Source organism: Vidua macroura, chromosome 1, assembly GCF_024509145.1.
Source record: "Vidua macroura isolate BioBank_ID:100142 chromosome 1, ASM2450914v1, whole genome shotgun sequence".
In the NCBI taxonomy this organism is placed as follows: Eukaryota; Metazoa; Chordata; class Aves; order Passeriformes; family Viduidae; genus Vidua; species Vidua macroura.
In genome coordinates this window covers 113,488,549-113,514,718 of record NC_071571.1, presented here as the reverse complement: position 1 = coordinate 113,514,718, position 26,170 = coordinate 113,488,549, and the positions used below count along the sequence as shown (strand labels likewise).

The 26,170-nt window shown below is 34.2% G+C and overlaps 1 protein-coding gene across 1 annotated transcript in view; it reads right to left on the bottom strand.

Annotated features, from left to right (window-relative positions):
* SNTG1 (syntrophin gamma 1) overlaps positions 1-26,170 on the bottom strand; it is a 311,423-nt gene that overhangs the window by 104,013 nt on the left and 181,240 nt on the right. Inside the window, exons 5-7 of the mRNA XM_053997588.1 lie at positions 21,060-21,117; positions 18,665-18,708; positions 18,516-18,557 (exon numbers count right to left, since the gene is read on the bottom strand). Coding sequence (XP_053853563.1) covers positions 18,516-18,557; positions 18,665-18,708; positions 21,060-21,117 — 144 coding nt within the window. The remainder of the gene's footprint in view (positions 1-18,515; positions 18,558-18,664; positions 18,709-21,059; positions 21,118-26,170) is intronic.

The following is a 26,170-nucleotide window of genomic DNA, read 5'->3' as shown; positions in this document are numbered from 1 at the left end:
AATATGTATTTATATGTATGTGTGCAAATAAACACAGAAACATCACAACAGATTTAATAACTTATACTGCATGCCAAAAACTTCATCTGTAACACAGAATCATAGAATCATTTAGGTTGAAACATGAGTCTCTTTGATGAGCAGTTCCCAGTTCTGATGCATTTTCTAAACATTTGTAAGCAGCAATTATTTCTTAGAAAGATGACTTGTGATGTGCAGAAAAGTAGACCAAGACTCTCGAGTCCTGAATTCAACCAGAGATACCATCCTATATCCTCAGCCTCCATAGAAAATTCATTCTTTTCCTCTCTTATGTAGCAGTCACACAGTTCAGAGTAGTCAGAGCCAAAGCAGAGACTTACAGGTATGTACTTTGCATTGCTTTGTATCCACATCGATAGATGTGGATAGACAAAAGTGCAGGAAAATACAGCTACTCTCTCTGCTGTTAAAAAAAAAAGGTATTTCTTTTCACTCAAGAACACAGAATAAATAAGTGAAGAAGTTACAGCATTACTTACTTTAATTTATAAAGTCACCTTTTAAGATAAGAATAAGTGGATATCATCTGTGAAAGAAGCTGAGACAAAAACTGCCCTAAATCATTCTTCCCAGAGTCTACATGATTTCACTTGATAATATATTGCTTTGTAAAGCCTGCAAGAGGCCATAAGTAACCTTTTTCTCTGACCTCTCTCTCCCTCAAATCTCTTTATCTCATAGGATGAAAACTTTAAGCTGGAACACATTTCAGTTGAAATCAGCAATACTTATGCAGTGAACTGTATTTTGGAGTGTATGAAGCATATAATCCAGAAAGTGACTAGATTTTGACATGCAGAATAAAGACTAAAGAGAGATAATGGATTAAAAGAGAAAATTACTAGGTAATGATTACAACAAAGAGCAGATGAGTTATTGATTCCATTTTGCTTACTTTCTAGTCATCAACAAAGCCATTCTGGGAAATAAGGTTAGATGAAGAAAATGAGAATTTTAATTACTTTATTGTCTTTTTCTAGCTTTCAGTTGAAAGCCTTACTGTTATTTTACATTCTTTGTCTTTAATTTACATATGAAATGAAAAATCAAATTACTAAAGATAATGCTAGCCACAAATAACAGTCTGCATCAATACTGAATTTAAATTAGGGCCTCATTCCCACTGTGTATAAATGGTTAAAAAAATTCAATATTACTGAAACATAGCTATATAAGTAAACAGTTTTTCAGCTCATTACTGCTAATAAAGAAGCCATCTCTAAATTTGCATGAAATAAAAATATTTAAAACATTTTGCAATCCTGGTTGATGGCAAGTGGAATATGAGTCAACAGTGCCCTGGCAGCCAGGAGGGCCAGCCCTGTCTCCTGGTTGCAGCATCTCCAGCTGGGCAAGGGAGGGGATTGTCCTTCTCTGCTCTGTTTCTGCACTGGGGCAGCCTCACCTTGAGTGCTAGGGGCAATGTAGGGCACCACAATATAAAAAAAGGCATCAAGCTGTTAGAGAGTGTCTAAATGAGAGCTATGAGGATGGTGAAGGGTCTGGAGGTGAAACGTTACGAGGTCACTTGGTATGTTCAGCCTGAAAGTGAGGAGATGAGGAGAGAACTCACTGTGGTCTTCCACACCCTCAAGACAGGAAGAGAAGAAACCAATCTCTTCATTCCCAGGACCAGTGACAGGACTTGAGGAAACAGCATGAAACTGAGTCAGGGGAGGTTTAGTTTGGCTGTCACTAAAAGGTTTTGCACCCAGACAGTGGCTGAACACTGGAACACTTCCCCAGGGAAGTGGTCACAGCACCAAGCCTGACAGAGTTCCAGAAATGTTCGGACAACACCCTGAGGAGCAAGTTATGATGCTTGGGGTGTCTTGCACAGGAGTTGGACTTGATGTTCTTGATGGGTCACTTCCAACTCAGCATATTCTATGATTCTATGATTTTCCCTAGTATATGAAAAGATGTAACTGGACCCAACCTGTACAAAGGGAAGAAGAAATTTATTTTTGAGGGAACACTAATTTTGATTAAATATAAAAACATGTTTTCAAAAATTTCAAATCAACAATGTAGCAACCTCCCAAGATGATTGTTATCGTATATCAAGAGTTTGGCAAAGGTGAGAAAAATTCCCAGAGCTAAAGCCAGGGCATATTTGTATGACAAAAATTTAACTCAGTAGTAGACCTAACATGTCCAATTTCTCACTAGGTTATATATTGCCACTGTATGCCATGGAGAAACTCCCTTCACAAGAGATCTGGCAATTTCTAAAGCAATGTGTCCTAAATCATAGAAAATGCATAACCAGACACCATTAAAAAGATTTGCTTATTGTTTGTATCATTGAAAGGTAATGATCTGTTTTATTTTCAGAGGCTATATAGACTATTCAAAATAGTCTATTTAAGACTAGTCAAGATAGATTTTTTGTTAATATTTTTGAGATATTCTATGAAGCCTTAGATTTTAGGCATATGAATTTACCTATGTCAAGTTTTAATTTTTCTAGTTAAAAATGAGTAATAGTAACACTTAATATGTTGATATAGAAATTGTATGGATTAAATGATGAAAAGATATTTAGTGCTGCTGTTACTACTTTATTTAGCTTTATGTTTTAATTTCAGCTAGTGAGTAGTACCAGCTATTCATTTGTTGGTGCACAGCATCTAATGAAGTCATCCGTGTAACAGGAAGAAGCTATGACACTGAAAAATCTTCACATCTCCTCATCAACATTATGGCTATATATATTAAATTCATGCTGCTGTTTTAAAAATCATATATATATATATATATATATATATATATATATATATATATAATTCAGAATGAGTTCATGTGGAAAGAACTACACAAACAGAAACATTAAATATTGTCAATAAACTTTCTTATTCAAAGTATAACCTTACTACCAGTGGGATCAAGAATTCATTTACTTCTACCACAAATAGCTCTACATAAGATGTTCATGAATGAAGTGAGATAGTCAAAAAACCCAGTTGTGCATGTCTGAGCCAGTAGCTGTGTGAAATAGTGGCATTAAAAGAGTCAGTGTTTCTGGAGCAACAGTGACTATATTTCTATACAATTACTGTAATGAATGTGAGGGGGCTATTTGAAAAAGCAAATTTTATGGTGATGTGTGGTATTGCTGAAGAAAATATCTACATAGTAACAACACTAATGTGAATTTTAATAATGTCTACAATTATATTGCCTTTTAATTTTATAAACCCTTTTAAATTCCCAGGTCAAGAAAACATTTGAGCATATGCTGAAGTCTCTCTCAATATATTCAGGAAAGCAATGAAGCATGAAGTCCCTCTGACTTCAGTAAGTGTTCTTTCCTGAATAAGACTGTAAGTCCCCCCTCAAATTACCAGTGAAATTTACCCACCAATAAAGTAGTAAGGATTTAAAACAGAATACTTATTTAGATCCCAAGATCTATGTTCTCTTGAATTGAAGCAAATTTCACTCTTCAGTTTTTAAAGAAAAATTAAACTTATTGGTGAGTACCTTGAACTATACACATTCGGAAAACAGGAAAAAGAAAAGATAGGAGACACCTTTTTAGCCACTCTACAGTTACACAATGCACAAGTATCAAGTCCATCAGCAGATAACAAAACACACATTTTAAAACAATCACACAGAGGTCAAAAGCTACAAGACTTCATGCACACAACTGTCTTGACTTTGTGCTTATTTTAAAAGTCAACTGCTTTATTTAGTAAAAGTGCTATGTAGTTAATACAGAATTATAACAAACACATCAGTGCATAGCGAGTTTTTAATTCCTATGATCTAATATTTATTACAGTATTTTCCAATAATTGAACTTAATCAAGAAATACAATATCAAGAGATATCAAAGTTTTTTTTCCTTCAGAAAATTTCTCTTTCCAATATATAGAAAGAACTAGAACACCATTTTATGACAGAAGTTCCTACCCAAACTGCACAACTAAAAGTATACTTCAGACTATAGTTTGACACTATCACAATTGTACAATTTAAATTTTTGCTGTCTGGCTCCAAAACCCATGTTAGATATTTAGACATAAACACAAAGGGCTGCACTAGAACTGGGGGCCATCTCAAACAAGGGGACAGGAACTGCAGGGCAGAATGGTGCATTTCCCAAGAACACATGAAGACAGGCCTTTCTATTCTGAGCTCTCTTCTGCTTGTATCCTGCTACTAGCGCTGTTTTGAAAAAGTGCAGGGGGATGCAGTAACATAGGAATTTACAGCAAAGATACCCTCCAGTGCCCACCACTAAAGAGTTATTCTGAAAAGTGCAGATAGATGTTTATGGACCTGCAAGATGACACAGCAATGGAATTGAAACAGTGCTTGCTTATTGAATGCTCCAGCTACTAAGGCACTACACAAAAGATCATTTCAGACTAACATACACAGAGATTCAGGGTTTGATGCTTTTTGACAAGTGCCACCAGACTGGCCACTTAGAAGGAAAATTACTCTTGATCCCAGGTGACAGCACGTTTTAGCTAGACCATTATTAGCTAGACCATGTATTAGCTAGACCATGGTTTCTCAGATGTACAGCTTCATACCAGTCATATAGATATATTCAGGCTTCCTTCATTGATCCTTGCACTACCTGTTTTCACAGGCTCATGGGCTTTAGTCACAGAAGTACCGGGACATGCAACCTCAAGACTGTTGTATAAAGCATTAGTAGAAAACTAAGTAATCCTCCTTTAAAAAAAGATTTCATCTTCTTTCAAGCCTACATGCCAAGTAGGCCACTTATATTAACTAACACTGAGAGACATGTACAGAATTTCCTTCACAGGAATGACTAAAATAATCAGATGTAAGCAATATGAAAAAGTGTAATGAGGAAGTAGGAGAAAGACATTAATTTAATAAAAAATTATTGAAAACATAATTAACCTACAAAATAAAAACCATCCACTAGGCAATAGAAGACCAAATATAGATCACACAGATGACATAGATTCCTGTCAGCTCTTTCTTCAATGCACAAAAAGAATATGGTTTCAAACTTTTAAGTCTAACACTTGTGGAATGGAGCGCTTCCAAGTTTGTCTAAAAGATCTGACAGCAGCTTTCTGGAACTCTTTAACCTTTCAGAGGTTCCACAATCAACACAAAAATGTTTATTGCTCTTTCAGTCAGAATAGTAGTACGCCCAACTAATTATTGCTTAGCTGCATGTTTATGCTTTGAAAAGTAATATAGCAGTGCCTTAGCAAAAGGTATCAATGCAAACAAAAAAAAATTAAAAGTCTGCAGTATTTTCCTGTTTTTCTTCCCTTAATCTTAGTATCAATAATATCACACATAAAAATACTGCTATAAGTGCCTAATTGGCATTCTTAAGTCCTGTACCCTAATTTTGAATTCTGTTTCACTAAAAACTGCATGTACTGGTCATGACAGTTCATATTAAATAATTAGAAGGCCATTACTCCAACAGACAAACTATGAAATGCAAGGAATTAAAAAATGCTATGTCTTCCAAAATTGAGAGCACACCCTGGAGGCCATGACTCATAGGTCATATGGGACATCGTGGGTCCTTGAACTGAAACATTTCATACCATATTCTGAAATATGAAAATTAACAACTCCTTAAATAGATGCCAACTATAATACACTATTTACCATGATCTGCCAATATATTCTTTGAATCATCCCAACTGGTGATTGATTCTAATGCAAATGTTCATTAAAATATCAAACAATGAGTCATGTTAATGATTCTCAACCTATGGACTTGTGTGGGACTGTGGTCTATAGAAGAAATACACAAAGATGCATTTAATAGCCATTCAGCTTTACATGATAGGCAGCTATTCAGGACAAGAAAATACCTATGAAAACACAAAAAAAACACCCAAAGAACCAGAAGACTTCAAGCCAAACTCTTTCTAAGCTTTATGAGCTTTTTTGGTGTATCTATTTGTAGTGAGTACATGCCAGAGTTCAGAAATGCCTATCTTTGCTTTCAAATTATGTACTCCATGAATGGCTCTACTTCTCTAGGATTATTCAACTACAGTAAATGAACTTCGTAGTTCCACGGTTTTACAGAGTTCTCCACTTTAAACACTCACAGATGTTCCACTTTTTAAATGTGATTATGTATTCGGCTGCTGGGCACTTTCTCTCTGTCAAAGCTAATTCATGAACACATATTTTTGAATTAGATATGTAATGGCTTCCAAAATAACTGGCCAAGAGGAACAAGATAAATCTCTTAAAAACACTGAAAATGACAGAAACACCAACAGAATTTTTCCCAGTGTGGTTGAAATTAAGCAGCATGTAATTTACAATTTTTTTCATATGAAATAGGAAACTTGAATACTTTTGGACAATAAAAAACTTTAAGATAGTTAAAGCCTGTATCAGAAATAGTGTGGCCAGCAGCAGGACCAGCAACGTCACTCTTCCCCTATTCTTGGCACTGGTGAGGCCACACCTTGAGTGCTGTCCAGTTCTGGGCCCCTCACTTTGGGAAGGATGTTGAGACGCTTGACCGTGTCCAGAAGAGGCAACAAAGCTGGTGAGGGGCTTGGAACACAAACCCTACAGGGAAGAACTGAGGGAGCTGGGGAAAAGGAGAGTCAGGGGTGACCTTATCATTCTCTACAACTTCCTGAAAGGTGGTTGTAGTCAGGTGGGGATTGGTCTCTTTCTCCAGGCAGCAACTGACAGAACCAGAGGACACAGTCTTAACCTGTGCCAAGGGAAATATAGGTTGGATACTAGGAAAAAGCTTTTTTATAAAAAGAGTGATAAAGGAATGGTTGGCCCAGGGAGGTGGTGGAGTCACCATCCCTGGATGTGTTTAAAAAAAGACTGGATGTGGCACCCGGTGCCATGGTTTAGTTGAGGTGTTAGGGCTGGGTTGGACTCGATGATCTTGAAGGTCTCTTCCCATCTAGCGATTCTGTGTGATTCTGTGATTCTAACTGTGTATTACAACTCTATGAGACTTATAAAATCCCCACTTGTATTTAGGCAAGCTACTCAACCCCACCAAATGTTATAAATCCAGAAGCCTAATTCTGATTTCAACTTGTTTGATTTACATGTATGTTTCATCTTCACATACAACATACTTTCATTACAAGTGTATATATGTCAGTAAACTTCTCATCAGCAGAGCTCAGAAATTTACATAGGAGCCAGATTTTGTTTGGGATCAATTTAATTGACATTGTCAAAAACAGATGTTGACTAAAGCTTCTTTGGGAGAAATGTGTGAACCCCTTAAGCAAATAAAACTCCTAAAGAATGGGAGAAGCATTTACACCAGTGTTGCAACAGCACCTACTAACTTCTACACAGCTTTCCACAGGCTTGCACAGCATCATGTGTGCAGTGATATGTACAGCTGGATGAATGACTGGCTTTCCCATCAATCTCCTCTATAAGAGGATTTCTTATTTAAGATACAAGTTTTTTGGACTTCATAATAATTGGAAAGCAACCATGATGGAAGTCTATGATGACAATGTTGTTTGGGGCTTTTTTTCCCTTTCAGTTAATTATGGAGAATATTCAGGAAAAGCTGTAAATATCTGTAGCACCTGTAACATGTTTTAAGCATGCTCCAGAGGCTTTGCACATTTACCTTCAAAGATGAGTGACATAAAATTTTTTTTTTTTTCTTTTAAGCAGGCCATAATTTAATATTTAGACAAGATGCAGAAATTCTTCCTACTCATCATATCTGCACAAAACCCTTTTGGAATCAACCTTTATTACTCATACAAATAGTATCATTTTAGTGGATTTTATAATATAAATATAATATAAAGTGTTGAGCATAAGCCAAAACTGTAATTTACTAATTAATTGTAGACTACCAACCAATCCTTGGTGGTGCTATTCTCTAATAAGAGTTTCAGATAGTAAGAGATCAATAAAATCATCTTTAAATGAAAGCACAGAAATTTAATAAAACACATTCTCTTGGACTAAAATAAAAAAAAATAATATTATTTAAGGTATGTATAATATACACCAATGAAATATCCCATCACAGATTTCCCCAACACCTATTTAAGCCAGCTTTTCATTACCATCCATCAACCTGCAAAGAAATGACAGACTATATGGGAATAACACTTTCTGGTGATAAAAACTGCCCCAAACAAATAAACTCTGTGCTGTATACAGGCCAGAGCTTCACTCATTAAATTACTAATAAATGAAATGTGAAAACCAGCACAACAGGTAATCATATCAGTATCTGTCATGTAGAATATTAAGATTTTGCTTGTTACCTGCAAGTGTTACAGCATACAACGCATCCTAATGCAATGAGTATTCTAGAAAAAAATAGAGTGTATAATGCATGATCTATCCAACACTGTAAGAGAACACAACATAATCCAGCACATAATCATGAGCTGAATAGAAGAAAAACATTGTATATCATCTCTCAAAACCAAAAGCCGTGTCTTAGCAACTACCCAGGAAAACCTTAGAAGAATGACCTAGTACTTATGACTCTCCACTCCCTATATGAAAGTCACATAAAATACAAAATATAGCAAAAGACTAAAGACATTACCCATGTTACATAAAGAAAAATAATCGATATTTACATAATAAAGAACAATTTTCCATTTATCTGCATGATTTCTAGATTTAACCAGCTTACAATTGGAATAAAGAGCACTAGAAACTCTCTTATGAATGGATATGTATTTTTCGTTTGCTGGAACACATTATACTAAAAAAGAAAGCTTCATACAGAAGTTTTGCTTTTTAAACAATTTTTTTTTTGTAAGTAAGGGTAAAAATCAAAACAAAGTAAAAAGTGGAAATGTCTTTTTTACTAGTAAATCGTGACAGAAACTAGACAATAACTTGGATTTAAAGTCTCCAATTTTTTCAGGTAATGTGCACTCCTCAACAGGAGCAAATAATTCTAATCAAATTATTCATTTAAAGAATTTGGACTTCTTTCTTTTCATAGTTGATCATAATAGTAGTATTAAAAATGCATACACATTACCAGACTGTATAACATGCCAGCTATTGTTCCTGCTCCTAATGGTTGAAGACTGAAAAACATCCAGTTGACACAGTATTTTGAAGTACACTCTTAAATTTTAAGACATTTTATTAACAGACTTATGTCTATGCTTGCTGAAAACAATACAAGTGTTGCATGGCTTGAACATTTTTCCTGACTATGCAGAGCTCCAGGTCTGAGGGAAAAAGGAAAGATCATTCCCAGAACAAGTTTGCTCACACTAATCCCATTGCAAGGCTGGGGTCAAACACACAGCTAGTAGCAAATTTCACATTTACATATTCAATATAAAATTTGCTGTTGGCAAATATGACCTTAACACTTAGTTTCCATGAACAGTCACACTAATCAAGCACCAGAATATAAATGTTCATGAAAAATGAATAAAAAGTGGTCCTAAAGAGGACCACTGAGGATTTGAAATCAAATTCTAATTCTATATTTTAATAAATATTACTCTACAAACTTATTCCTATTTGTTCAGTTTTAAATGTTATCAACTTCAATATGACAAAAAAAATAATCCCTGGACAAATTTGTATTTGAAGTAATGTTTTAGATCAATATAAGCAGTTAATTCTGCCAAGCTTCTCAGCTGCTCAGGATCTAATCTCTGAGTAAAATATTTTAATACTTCAGGGAAAGTGCCCAGTGGGAAAAGTTCTCAGCTGAGAAAACACATAAGAATTCTGTGATTCTGTAATGATATTTTCATGCCATTTAATGCAGTGGCAGTTTTTCTGCTCCAGATTAATTGCACTGCATCTGGTTGAAGTTGAGAATATTACTTTGTTCTTCAAAAATCTTTATAAAAAAGAAAGTACCCAACTTAATAAAATATGTAAATTCATAATTTTAGGCAAATACATACATATTCTGCTGAACTGGGATCCAATATAATCATAATTTGAAAATGTCAGAAATCATATTTCCTTAACATTTTTGAGATCATTTTCATCAGTGTCTAAATTTTAAAGGCAAAACTGGATTTGGAGGTACTCATGCTGTATTTTAATTAACTGGAGAACATTTATAGATCTTTTGGAAACAAAAAAGATTAGCATACAATTCCAAAGAAGTAAAAAAGGTAATTTGTATTTCAGCACAATGACAAAAAAGTGCTGAATTACAGTTTTAAATAGTTTATAGCATGACGTCTTTGTAACTTTCAAAATTAAGCATAAATCTGATATATTAATCAAAACTGATTAGGCTACTTATCTGATTGCAACCCTTATTTTACCTTTTCTTATTTTCTTAATTAAGCAATAACACCACAGAAATCCATTCTTGCCAGCAGTTAATTACCATTTGAGACTATAAAATCTTATAAAAACAATAATTTATAGACTATTATATAGAGTGAATGTGTTTTCTGAAACAAAATTTGCAATATCAACAGTAAAAGAAAACCAGAATGATTTGTATAATTCTATTACATTGCTGCTAGGTTATTATGCCAGAATATTACAAATGAATGCACAAATTACAGCCCTCACTTTCAGAAAGTCCAAGCCTCTCAAACCTTAATAACTCTAGTTTTACAATTTTCTCTGTGCTCTCATTTTCTATAAAAATTCAGAAAATAAGAAAAACACTGCTGATGCTACATAGCTGCATGATATCTGATGAACATAATATACAGATGCTTTGACTCAACAAAGCATGCCCCCATTTAGATAGCACTTTCCTGTTGAGATATAAAGATCCTGGAATATTAAAAGCTGTAGTTGTAGAAGTAAAATTAAAAATTTAAATGTCTTAAAGCTTACAATTTCCAAAACTCCCAGTGTTCTAATTGGGAAAAAAAAAAAAGAAAAAAAAAAAAAGAAGAAAACTTTGTTTCACAGATTTGTTGCTGCCATTGTGCAGGTGATTCACCTTACCCTAAAACCTCACTTACTGATTGATGGAAAGATGCTTTATACAGTCTGTGAAAACTTGCAATCTTTCACGGTGATGGATGTTTAAACAAAATATTTTATTTGTTAGCATTCATTATGGTAAACTTTAGCTGTCACTAACATTCCTCTGTAATCACTGATTCAGAAATCACACGGGACCTGAAGAGCACAGGGGATTTTGAATATGTTTTGTATTTGATTTTCCATGTAAAGATGACTGAATAAACAATTTTAAAAGAACCTCAAGACATCTGAGAAATGGTGGAGTTTTTGTGAAACACGCCTGTCTATCCATTTACTACGCAAGTACTTCATACTCAGAATAGTGTAAGAAGGGAAGGCATTTCAGAAAATCTAGAAACATCCTTATTACTTCCTACTGCAAGCCAGTGCTTAAATATGGGAGTTTTTTTGATGTAGAACAATCCCTTGAACATTCCTTTTAAGAGGTCAGCACAATTAGAAACTTAAATGCTCTCAATCACTACTGGCTTGACAAGGGCAAGTGAAGTGGAATAGAGCTACGAACATTTTCCTAGATCACATTTAAAGATATATGTCATTATCCTGGTAATGCCAATTCAGACTGAGGAGTGATTATTTCCCATTTTGCTTAGGAAAGTATTAACAGCACAGGGAGGTAACTCTTGCAGGTGTCTGCACAAAAATCTAGAGAAGGTGTAACTGTTGTAATTTTTACTGAAGGGCTTCTTCCCTCAGTAACCAAACCTGCACAGAAGTTCATCTTGTGACCTGTGAAACTCTTACTACTGCAAGGTGTTTTACTAGCCACAGTCTTTCAAAGCAGCTAACAAGAAACAGGTAGTACCAAACTGAACTTGTATAACAGCATCAGTACTATCAGGGAAAAAGAAAAAAATTAAAATCCAGAAATAGGCCCAGTGCTGACAAACAGATACCAAAACACCAGTACCATACTGTACCATACTAGTGGTTGAGAAGTATGGGGTGGGCCATCTGGAAACCTCCATGTATCTGGCTGGAACAGGCCAACACCGGATACTATTGAAAAATTATATAGAGTCCATTCTCCTTTCCTCTTCCTCCTCCACCGAACAAACTGTCAAAAGACAAAGACCCAATGTAGAGAAAAAAAAAAGACCTAAAAATATGCACAGGTGTTAGATAACCCCTGGATTAAAAGTTTTTTTTTTTCCTGGAACCCATTTGATTTTACTATAGTCAGAATAATGACATTTCTGAAGAGTTAAATCAGGTATTTTAACTGCTGGAAAGTTGTCAGAAGACTATATGTGTGCACATTTGCACTTCTTTGAGCATGCCTCATACTTGTGACTCCTCCTGGCTAGTTAAATGAGTAGACCTGCTCCAGTCTTCCCACTGTTCTCTCTGGTCCACAACAAGCCATTAGAAATACAGAAGTTGCCTTTTGGAGATGAACATTTTCTTTCAGTCTAAATCTCTTGCTTGTTACCTATTTAAAGAAAACTTAACTGATGCCAGTTGGACAGTATTTTCTAGTCCTTATGAGTAAATGAAATCTTCTTAATAGTGACCAGAGAAGATAATTTCCATGCCCAAAAGAGTTGTCATTTTTCCTACATTATGTTGGAGTGTTTTGTATCTGTTTAATTTTTCTGCCTTTTGGAGGCTATGCCTAGAAAGAAAAACACTGGGCCCCTGAACTAAAGTGTAACTGAGGTTTAGTTCTACAACTGGGAGATGCTGTGCAGAATGAAATGTTTCAAAAACTCTTTTGGAGGGTAAAGTGCACTCATGTACGAATAAACATGAAAATATTTCTATTTGCTTCCTAAGGAAGCAGAGAAACCTGAGCCTTTACAGTAAAAATATCAATGTAAACAAGGACACAAACAAAGCATATTTGATGGTACACACTTTAAATCCACTCCTCAACTGTTTCTTTTCTTTGCAGCTCAGGCTTTCAGAATTAATAGACCTGTATGACAAAGGAGGAACCAAGGACAGTTATTTGAAGGATATTGTGCTGTAACTGGTGATTCAATCTTTCACTCTCCCGCTAAACCATAATGGATTTTTGCTTTGAGGACTGTAGCTATGTAATAAGGAAATAACAATATTAATCATGTAGGCTTGGTATTAGTCATGACGGAATGTTCTACTCCCTTCTATTAAAACTCAGCAGTAATGACGAGTAGTTTTAAAAGATGAAATCTTAATAAAATGACTAATAGATCTACAAGTATCTTGAGAAAAAGAAATGAAAATATAAACTAGGAAGACTAGCAACATATTAACATATTTTAAAGGTCTAACATCATAGTACTTGAATAAATTCAAGTTTTTACAGAGTTTGGCACAATTTAAAAATTATTTGAACACTAATAAAACATAGCTAAAACCAGATTAAAAAAGCAGATGAACACACATTAAGAATACTGCTCCAGGATATATCCAGATTCCAGGAATTTCCACCACAGAGCTTAAAACAGCTGAAACAGGCTATTAACAGCTGCTAGGTTCTTTTCCACTTGATGGACACTGATTTCAAATCAGTGCTGAAATATTTGACAGCTCAAATTTCATGAGCATTAGGATATTCAATAACAGGTATTTTCATTAATTATGCCAGGATAGCTAAGGCGACATCAGTTTACTAATATTATTATTATTATTTTTGTTATTACTCAAGTCTTAGAGAGAAAACAGCAGCTGTATGGAAAGAGTAAATGTACTGGATTTCCAGAAAGTTTATATTTCACTTTTAAATTCAGAAGTTAAAAACTGCAGATTGATTATAGTCTTAGAAGTACTGACAGTGCAACTTCCACATTTAGAGTCGCCATTCTGTCTAGAGGGGAAAGGATTAAATGGCAGTGCTGTGAGTTATAAAGTACAGGATCTCTGCAACATGAGAAAGTGTTAATCTGTATTTTCAGGTTGCTGTTATCACTTCCTTAAACTGCAAAATATTAATGCAGAGGTACTTTTCTATAACAGATTCAGAAATACTTCATAAAATTCAGAGAGCTAAATCCAATAATAATCTAGGTTTCTGTTTCATAGTTAAGGAAACAAAGATAAGATAAAACCATAATTTACCAAAAGACACGTCTGCAAGGTCAAGATGGAGTGAGATTTGAGATCATTTGGTTTCCTGTCTTAAAAATACAATATGCTAATTCTTTCACTTAAAAACATTTACGAGAAACGTTGTCAAAACTATTAATAATGAGTTTTGAAAATCAGTTTTAATGAGACCATAGTTTTAAAGAGAAAGACCAGAGAAAGAGTTTCATTAGCTGCAGATGATTGCAATTAAGCAACAACAATCCCTACACTGTCATTTTCATATAACATAAATGACTTATGGAGAAAAGGGGGAAACAAAAGATTCAATGTAGTGCATGAGGACATCTCACATAAGGTCTTCTGGAAAAAAGTGGTGTCTTGTGCAAAATGCAAGCAGTGGCTGAATTGAGCCACAGTCTACATATTGTAGTTACCTAAACACAAAATCCACCAAAGCCTGAATATCTATTCTGTCTTTATAGCTACCTGTGACTACATGAGCTTTTCCTGTTACTTTTCAAGGAATGCCCAAATGCCACATTAACTGACACATGCAGGCAGTCATTTTACATTGGAAACATTCCCTGAATGTTCCCCAAACAGAAGAAATAAGAAATTACTTCATATTCACAGTCATTTAATTTCTTCTATTTCCTAAGAGAAAAAAAACATATGCTAAGATCCAAAGAGATATGTAACCATAGCTATTAATACTATCTGAGATGTTTTATTCACAACATTAAGAACAGAGACAAACTCAAACATATCAGCTCTCATTCAGCTGGAGTTCTACCTTGGCTCTAGATGATTTGGTGAACTACAACCCTGAGCAGTAAATCCAACACAAGGTTTTTTGTAGTATCCAGCCGAACTGACATACTCTCCTATTCGTAGCCACTCACTCTGTCCTAAAATCTTGTCCATTTTTAGTGACATAGTGGCTAGACCCAGAACCACCAAAAACATCCATACCACAGTATTATGTTGGTGCTTGTCTATCCATCTTTATGTTTGGACAATAAATGGAGGTAAAAGCTAGAACTACATTAATTTCCAGCCTTAAGAATAATGATAGCTATTACAGTGGATAACCACATCCACTAGGTGTGTGGACTGACAAGCTATGCATTGTTAGACCTTACTAATTAGACAGAAGCCAAAACTCATAGATCTGTCTGTGAATAATCATAATTTCAGCCTTTTAAAATTCTTGTTGAAAAATTTAAATGAGAGTCTACTAAAAAAAGGAACAATTAAAACATCCTCAGTAAAAAGAGCACAAAGTTGTGTATTTAAATAGATATAATGGACTCTTCTTCTACACACAAGTACATATTGCATTTTTTTGGGCTGAAACTGCCAGTTTGAGAGATGCTGAGAGATATTTTTTGTGATTAATTGCTAGAGTTTATTTTTTTCTGCAACCTTCTCCTGTATTGGCACTTCATCAGAGAGACCATGTCTTTACCTTACCACATGAGAGCACTAAGAATGAAGCAATGTTATGCTGTACTCAGATGGGGCTCTTTACAACCCAAGAGAAACAACAAGCTGACAGTCAGTCTTTGATAGAAACTCATCGTGTGCTTTCATAGTATGAACAATATTTTCACTTTCTATAAGCAGAAAACTAAGCTCAAGATTAAGTGATTCACCTAAAGCTAAAAGAAATAATCAGAAAGGAACCACATAAATGGTTCCAGTAAGGTACACTTAGAACTGACTAAACCTACCTATCTAGGGTCCATCTATCTATCTATCTATCTATCTATCTATCTATCTATCTATCTCAAAAGTAATGAAAGACAATAAAGACAACAGAGCGCCCACGTTAACTAAGATCACTGTACACTGGGGAAAGATTCTCCCTGCCACGAAAGATGCCATGAGTTTGATTAAACTACCTAATTTTGAAACTCAAATCATTTTATATACATAATATGGTTATCAGTAAAGCAAGATGAAATACCAGGGTTGACTAATCATCAGTCTCATACAATAGGCTGCAGTGATTCTGCCACAGATTTTTTTCACTGCAGAATTATGAAGATTTGACATGTGCTTAAAAAGTTTCCACAAGCAGCAACACATTTTGCATGTAGGAAAAGAATAAATGCTCATCAGAGTTACACTGTAGATACAAGTCTGAATTTTTTACAGGTATCTTCAGCATTACCAACTGAAAAAAATTACTCACTGGTTTACAATGAAAATTTTCTAAGACATTAAGACAACCCAAACATTAACATATCCTTACAGAACATTGTACCTGCTAAGCCTTAATTAGGTACAAAAAAAATCAGAACGAAACAAAGCTACGAATTCAGGCATCCTGCAGAGCCTTTGCAAAAGTGCCTAGATGCTACAAGGATTGAAAATTAAGTTTCAACTCCTGTTCAACTCCCTGCTGCAAGCAACTAGGCTCCACACACTTCTATTTACTCTATATTACCTTGAGATTAGAGCTACAGATCCTGTATTTGATAAAGACCCCACAGGACAGAAATCCTAGAGCAACTCAAGCTGCAAAGGATGTGCTGCAGACAAAACCCTACCTGTGACTCCTGCTGGCACACCATTTAATGTGCTTACTCTTTACTGAGGGCTAAGCCTAAATCCACAGGTTACCACACAATGCAGAATCACCTATATTAGCATTATTGCAGCTTTATAACAAATTTACTCCATAAACACGTAGCATATAACAGTGAATGTTTCTGGAAAAAAATGGATTATCAGAGTTCATTTACTTTGGCTTTTTTATTTATATTATATATCTATACTCATGTATAACTCTTATGTATATTTTACTTTATAAAATATCATACGGACATTTGATCTTATTTAAATATTAGTCAGTATTTGCTATTAAATATTAAAACTTATTCTTAATTAAAATAAGGATTTAATTTAAAACTTATTTTCTTCTTAAATTCCTAAACCATTTGCAAATACATAAATGCACATTTAAAACTGGTAAGATACATTTTTTTTTCATTCATAGAGAATTATCTACAAAGAGTTTAAGAAGCAGATTATGTTAGATAAAAAAGGTATAAATCAAAATTTAACATGATAACACTTGCTACTCTATGTCAATCCCCCCTTTCAGCTTTTCCAAAACCTCTTTTCTTCCTGTGAATGGATTTCAACCTTATCATAAATACCCAACAGATTTATGTATCATTTTGAGGGTTTAGAGAATGTCTCAGAAAACAGAAAATAAAATCCTGATGTCCTAATTTTCAATCCACATTTGAGTGTACAAGGCTACTCTTTTAGTAATATCTTTCTCATATTTTGTAATTGCAACATTTCAATTCTAACAATTAAATCCCACTGAGAGATTTGCTATATTAATGCATATTAAACAAATCAACTGCAGTAAACTTATAAAATATTTACAACCTGATCATTGTTGCACAGACAAAAATTAAAAGCAATATAAATACAACTATTAGCCAGTATATACAGAAGGGAGTATGATGAAGGCTCTGAAGAATGAAGCAGGATTTCCAGTAGATCTCCAAAAGGAAACAAGTGTGCAAAAACAAAAACACTCTGAAGAATAGTGCAGTGATCTAATCTTTCAGCCTGCACTAAACTTCTTCATCAGAACTTCATCTATATTAACTCCTGCTTTCTATAACTGAACAGCACATGTTTGATGATCTGTCACAGAGCAGAATGCTGGATGAAACAAACAAGTGTCCTTGAATTGGCAAAGAGTCAGAAAGAGAAGCTTTCAAATATGTCAGTACTATGTTATTTTAAAAATACAACTACAAATGCTATGGAGCTAAACAGGATTTAAAGGTAATTTCCTTGGTAATCTTTAAATTTCTGGCATTGTTTTCTGAAAGAAAGGGTTTTCTGCTTCTGAAAGTATTTAAGAAGAGTCAAAGAAAAACATGGCTAAAGTACATGATGCATTTAGCAAAGCTGATTCACCAGTGGAACCAGCCTACTACAGATCTCTCAAAATTTCTTCCATAGAAGAAATCTCCTTAATAAAATTTTATTTTATAGCCAAAATGATAGCATCTTAACAAAAGGAGAAGAGCACCCTCATAAGGAACAGCCAGAGGATGAGTGGCAGATGAATAGTTTTCTCTCATTTTTTAAATAGGATTAAAAGTAACCAAACAACAAATCTCCAACATAGTGCAAATTACAGCTGTTGAAATTAAAATGACCCCACACAGCCAGAAAGGTGTAGCACTGCTGAAATTTGACAGCTATTAGCTGGAAGAAGAAATGCTGGAATTTGTACAGCTCAAACCTTCATAATAAAACAATCACCTTTAATATAGAAAAGCCTATCTGAGAAGAGCAACTACATAGATTTAGGAAGAAAAGATTGCACTTTGTTACATGTCATGTTAGAAGGTACAGGCATATTTGTTTAGGAATAATTATAAAACAGCTGATGCCACTGCACTCTTATCAGCATACACTATCATTTCAGCAACTACAAAAGACAAAAAAGTAGACTAAAAAACAGAAAAGCTCACCACTTCTTCATGCCTGCATTTTCTCACATTAATTCCATTAATCTGTTATTAAAAAGATAAAGAGAAGACTTACTCTACATTTCATAAGCATAGATTTCATTTCACTTTTCTAGAAAAATACAGATAAAATAATTTGCAGTTTTACTCACCTGTAGAATTGCATCTCCTATAAAGAGCAAACCTGAAAGTTCCGCTGAAAACAGAAAGCATATTTTTCACTCCCTTTGTACAAAACATCCAACATTTTGTGTACAAGAATTCTTATTTAATACTTTTGCATTATCTTTTAAAATTTCAATAATGATAAAAATTCCAATATAAAACTTCCAAATAAATTACTTGTATTTTCTTTCTTAAACCCAAAATACTTGTGTATCAGTGTTACAATAAAAGAGACTACTCAGCCCAAGCACACAACTATGAAACTTCATCCATCAGTCACTAGCACCTGTCAGGCCATTCTGGTAAGGTGGGGCATATTTTTCTGAATAGAAAATTACTGCAGGACTAGGTCTTATTTGCCTGTGAGAGATAATTTCCTACAAAGAGAAAAAAGCAACATGGAGACTCCAGAGATCCTTACGAATAACAAATTTAATTTTTAGGTTTTTACCAAAGATAAAGGACCCTTTAGATCTTGCATCTTAGATAAACTCTGATAAATAACAGGGATTATAAATGCTAGATAACACTCACATATGCTGAAGAGCTAGAAAATCAATATGTTGTAAAAAAAACACCAGCCAAACTGAATGCAATTTTTAAAACAAAGTTGCATCACAAAGACATTTATAAAATCTAATTCTACACTTCCCATGTTTAAATACTGTGTTTCATTTCAGAGCTATCTCATTCAGATACACCTTATAAACATACCAGAAATATAACAAAGATTACTTGTCTGTAAAGGCATTAATAACCTTTAAGACCATGCTAAGGGATATTAACAGATGACATGCAATTATTACCATTATTACCTATAGTATTCCATATCAACATAGAAGATGCTGTCTGGAAAAAGCCAGTATTGGACTTGATCCAAAAACTTTACTTATTTACATGAGCTGTAAAACTGGAATCAATATTGATGTAAATTATGATACTCAAGTCCTTGTTTGATGGAATGGTCCTATTAGCTATATTTAACAACAGATGGTTAAATTAGTGAAGGACAGAGACTCTGATTTATTTTGATGCATAGGCTTTGGGTAAAACAGCATTTTCTCTATCAAAATTCTCTAGTCCAGGAACACAGCATGACACTTTCTACATCTCAAGACAGCAGCCTCCTACAAAAGAGATGTCCCTCCAAATTAGTTCTGCAAAAATCAGCAGTATATTTATTGAAAGCAGTAATGAAAATTATATCACAGCTAAGTATTGGAGCTAGAAACAATGCAACAACTACTGCAGCAAAAAAACTAATGACAAAAATAAAATTGCACTTCAGTGTGCTCAATTAAACTTAAGTATATCTTTCTTATTTTCCTGCAGTGCTTAATAGCATTTTAATAGCTACTGCATGTAATATACACCACATCTTTATGTATTAGTTACATGTATTCTGAAAAGACTGTAGTCAGAAGTATAAATTCTTAAAGTTAACCTTACTGGTTTCCTTAGGGGTTCATTCCATTCTACTCTTTATTCTCCCTAACTCCAACTTTCACATCTACTTTTCAGGGTTGGCTTTTGGCTCTCAATATGCTGATTCTTCCATACACCTCTGAGTGGATGTGTCCAGTAAGACACTTTTTTTTTTTACTGGCACATTTTAGTTGAGGAGAAGCTGAGCTCTAGAATTATTACATTACAGATGGAGGGAAATGTTTCCAAGTTTGTATTTCTGGACTTACACAAATACATACAAACATAACAAAGATATTAAGTACACCATATTAGTACTGGTTCACAACCTTCCTCCTTCATACTTGTGCACATCTTGAGCTGTTTAACTATTATCCATTATCATGTATCGTTCCAATAATTTCAAAATGTTGCCAGTTAAATCAATACAGAAATTCAGCACCAGCTCTGTTACTATTAAAAATAAGTATGGCCACGACTTTATGCAGTACTCAAAGTACTCTCAATACTACCTGAGTAACCAGGTTAAATGCATTCTCCTCTTGTGTTACCATGATTTAAGAGCCAAGCATTTAATCTGCTACAGCTTCCAGACAATAACTACTGGGAAGCCAAGGCCTCTAAATCATTGCCTTTTGTTAAATTTATTAAACATTTTCATTCTATCAATATTTTCCTATTTCTTTTCTATGCTTTTATTTATTTTCTAATACTTTCCTATTTCTATTTTCTAAAGAAAAAAAAAAAAAAGTGAAGACTTTAAAACTATTCCAAATATCAATTCTGTACTTTTTCAGAAAAAGTTTCTGAGGAACAGAGAGATCATAAAGACATGGGAGAGAAAGGGTTCAACAATAGTATTTGTTTAACACTGACTGAAGAATCTCAAGATTTAATACATCTTTCTTTAAATGGAACAATAAAGTACAGTGTAATAAGCTGTTACCAAATACCCACCTCTCTGTTCTTTGGAAATCTTAGAAATGACCACTGGAATATTATGTTCTGCTCCACCCTGAAAACAAAATAAACAGCAATCTTTGTCAGTCACTAAAAATATCATTTTGCTTAAAGTTATATTTTACCCTTTCTCTAAATGCAGTTCTTAGAGAGACTGAGCAAATAACTCTGATTCTGCACTTCCTCTTTTTTAAATGAATATTTTACTGTGATTAATTCAACATTGTCTCACATAAGGAATTTCTCAGTTGCCATCATTAGCTCAGGAAGTGAATTCAGAACTCTACCAGACTTGAAGGACATCAATTTATGTGAATTCTGGGGAGCCTAATGTATGAAATGTGTCCTGTAAAAGCAGAATGGACATCCAACTATAATGGCAATCACACTGTGACCACTTAGTTTTCATGCTGGCAAAAAGGAGGTAAACAAAAGCACAAGAAAGAAGGTTTGGACTTTTCATGTCAAAAGCAGCCTTTATTTGTTTCTGTCTTTCACACAAGCACAAAGAGTGAGGAAAGCAGTGGCATAAGTAATAAGGAACAGAAAAAGAAGCATTAAGAAATGGAACAGTAGGTGTTCAATAAACGGGGAGAAATAAAGGAAAACCAGATGATAGTTTCAACAGTTCAACAACAATTCAATGCTGTTGCTTCATTCAATTTATCCAGTTGGGACTGGAAATATTTATGGTGCTTAAGAACAAAGTAATAAAAATAAACCTTAAATGAAAAGGAAATTCAAAGGAAGGTAAAGGCAAATACACAGAGAGACACAAATACTTTTTCCTCTGCCAAAAGCATCAAAGCATACACTCAAGTGCAAGGTGTATTGCATTTGTATTGTGAATTCAGGTCACCAGAAACCAATGTCTACCACATTGTTGTTTTGCCTAGGAATGGACTGGTTAAGAGTTTGCTTACTCTTCTTTTCAGCAGATAGATTTCACTTTGGAAATTATTTTTACTGTATTAAGTTGTGAAAAGGACTGACAAAGGTATTTCAATCCCTAAGGAACAGCACATATCCCTTCTTCATGCAATATCAAAATGTTTGACACTGAACAGACTCCTGCACTCAACACCTTTTTCTGTCATGGAATAAAGATTAATTTCCTGTGTAACCACAGAATAGTAAATAAGAAAAATATTCCTTTTGCTAGTGGGTATCAATGCAAATGGCCCTAAAAACACTGAGTTAATAGGGATCTCAGTAATATGAAAACAATTATATGTCTACAGGAAAAGTTCTCGCATTGCATGAGATGAGTGTTGACAAGCATGGAACATAACGGTATTTTAGCTTGTTGAATATCTTTCAACAGTTTTCACCAGAAGAACAGCAACAGTAAAAGCTGGCTTCACTGCAGATAATGAATTCAAGCTCACTAAATTAATAAGTTTTAACCTATACCCTCCAAATTTTCTAGTCACATGCAAATTTAATTTCTTCAAAACTTTTCAAACAAACAGAAAAAATAACTGTCACTTTCTTCCTAAGCTTCCACTGTTATACACATGTTACACTACCCAGGATACTTAAAGCCCAGCAAAGAAGTGTGAGGTTTAAAACGGCCTCCCTGCATCCTTAGATCTGAGGCTCCATTAAAGTAGGAAATTACTTTTATTACTAAGCTAGCCTGCAATGCACACAACATGATTATTCCTCTCTCATTATATTGAATCTACTTAAACCCATTTGCACTACAGATCTGAGGAAGCTTTTGGTAGTGTCCTACTGAAGAGAATTATCTCCTCTCATTGCATCCAAGTCTGACCTGTAGGAAGGTTTCTTTTTAAATTAGTAAAATGATGTAGTAACTGCTATGCTAAGAAACAAAAAATCAAAACTGGAAACAGCAAATAGTTGACCAACTATCTATACCCAGTCACTGTTAGCAATTTGTAGCAAACTCTGTATATTCTGCCAACATCTTGCTGGATACTACTTCAGGTTGACACTGCAGCCTTGCATCCTGCATTCTCCATACTCAATTCTCTCTCCTGTAGAAGAAAAAGTGTATGCATGTCTAAAATCCAGTTTTACAGTCTCAGGGGATACTCTTCTAAAGAAACCTCTGGGAACAGAGGCATCTTTTCCACTGCTTTAAATTTTCTCTTCCTCCAGTATGAACATGTACTTATAACCTCAGACCAGAGGATGGACAGAAATACATCAAATAGTGATGTTCAAGACTTAATGGCTCAAACCCTACTCTAACAATGATCTTTGTCAAGCAAATTTTCTTTGTCATTTTTCCTTAAGCAGGCATAAGCCTGGAATGACAGCAGCTGCCCACCTGCAGAGGTGGTCCTGCTAGAAGAGGCAGAAGAAGCTCTAATCAGTGGCAGCTATTTGAAGGTCACTGTCCTGAATGTTGGCCACTACTGGTGAGAGGTCACCCACACCTCCTTTCAAAGTGTCACATGATACACTCCTAAAGATTTTTCTCTTATCCCAGTTTTTATGTGTGAAGGTTTTTTCCAGAAGTTTTTGACATATGAAAAATAGGGCAATTGAAAGCAGTAACTTTTATTGACAAAGGCTGGGGGTTTTTGGTTCTAAGTATAACAGGGAAATTAATTTTTTATCTTCTACAAAAAAAGTTTATAAAAGATCAGACCAATTGTTGGACTTTACCATCATTGGAGTTAAGACAATGTAGGGGACTATGACTTGATACTAAAAAGAAGCATTTCCACTAGAAAATATAGCTTTAAGCTCTATAGACACTAAAGTTTTTGATTGGAAAGTCAAACTGAATCTCAGAAGACCTCTGATGCTGCTCATCATTTTAAAAGAATGATCAAAACAGAGGTAGGATAATGTCAGTGTACTGAGTACTGGAAGCCAGAAGTCAGACTGTAACCAAAAACTGCAATTTGTTTAATGAACTATCAATTTTGTTGCTGATTTATTCAGGAACACCACAGTCCAATTATTGAAAAACAGGATGTTCTTTCAGAAATCATACACTGAGCAGCCTCTTTTGTCAAGGCTCGGCATCTCAAACTTGTCAGAGATGTGATAAATGATTGAAATACTACACTTCCCAAATTCTGTCTGTGTCCACGGCTATTCCTTCACACACAAACATTTAACAGGAGGCTTGAGGAAAGAGAAAATAGTTTCTTCAGAAGAGTGCAAACCAGAGCAGGTCTGCTTCAAATTCAATCACAGTTTCACCACTAACTTCAGCTAAGACATACAGCCAAACAGAAGGCTTTCAAACCCTAAAAAAGTGGATTGCAATTTATTTCTTAAAGGGTTGATGTTTAGCTCTTGGACAAAAGTCAACTTTACAATCAGGGTTTTTCTTAATCGGTTATCTGAATCTCTGATTTTTAAAAATATAGTTGGATTACCCAGTTTACAAAAGAAAAGAAGAGTTTCTCTCATAGACAGGCAAAAAAAAATTAATTAGTTTTATTTTGTAATTATTAGGAATTTTTTCTCTGCTCTTCAGAAAAAGAAAAATTTCAAGGGTTCGCAATACTTGCAGTAGGATAAGACATTATCAAAATTTATTCAAGAGAAAGTTGAAAGGTGACTTTTTCATGTGAGTTTTCTGACAGTAAATGGATGTTTTAAGTTAGCAGAAAAAAAAAAAGACATGATAATGCCCCAGACCTGACAGCAGAAACTAGGCAAATTCATAACCAAGCCCAAGTAAGTATTCTAAAGTGAGCGTCATTAATCACTGTATTGCTGTAATTAACACCTCAGATAAACAGCATCCTCTGACATACATCACAGCCAGGAAGCAAGTCCTCAAACAACCCCTATCTTTAGTTAGTCTGAGAGTAGTAAGACTACAAACTACTGCTGTTCAAGGGGCTATGGAAGTTACTGACACAAGGAGAGGCTTCAGTGCTTCTCACTCCCTCAGGGTGACTTGTAGACCTCTACTTTCTGGCACAAATTCAAAATAATTACATGTCTATTTAAAATTAATCTTTTCATATAAGTTTTTTAGTAAAGTTCAGGAATCTTGCAAAACAAAACAAAAATATAGCTGCAAACTTGTATTCATCTGCAAGAAGCAAACCATGATTGAATTTTAAACAGAAAGCTGTACTTTTCAAAGTATTTGGAACGGACATGTCATTTCATGTCATAAATAAAAAGTCCATTTCAGGGAGTCTTCATAAAGTTTGCCTACTAAATTAAAAAAAAAAAAATACTGTAAGTTCCTGTTCTAAGTTGTTTCTTAAACTAGTTTAAAATTATAGTAATAGAATTTATTAAATATTTTTTTAGATTGTGTTGGCTATCCAACTGCTTGTCCATCTTTGTGAGAATGTAAAACTACTAATAAAGGGACCTAGAAAAAAAGGTCCCACAAACACTGATTTCTTAAAAAACTAATTAATTTTATAGTAATAAATCATACTACCTAGAACCCATCGACAGAACATCCTGGACCACAGAATTAAACTTTTCATTTTCATTACCTAATCTATGCCATCCAAGCAAGTTTTTAAAGAGAACTCTTTGCTCTTTAATTACATTTTGAAGGGATTTCATCACCTGATTGGTAGTTATTTAAAAAAAATAAAAATTGTCTATCCACACCTAATTTTATTTATCTTCACCTTTCTAATACTTTGGGTAATTTTGATCAAAACATCTATGATATAAAATAATCATAGAAAATAAGTATCTTACTCTAAAATAACTCTATTAATTTAAGAAAGAAAGTTGCATATTCTCTACTTAATTGATATTTCTAAATGATATTTTATGCAATGTAATACTTAATAATGTGACAATACTTAAATAATGTGATCTTGAGACTGTCAGCAATGTTAATTCTAAATGATAACTCATTGTAAAGTATATGTAAAAATCAAGTTTACTGACTCTTGAGATTTGCTCTCCAATCATCTAAAGTCATTACTGTAACCCGTTATTTCTTAGCAGCATTTAAATAAAACCTCATTTATCCACATACTTGATTTTATATTGACATTCATTACTTCATCATTATTCAGTGTACTGTAACCTATAATGATACTGGAGGGGAAAAAACCTTAAATGTTGACCAAACTGATGAGAAACTTTGGTGACAAAATAGCAATTAGTTTTCCTTGAACAGAGGTCTTCAT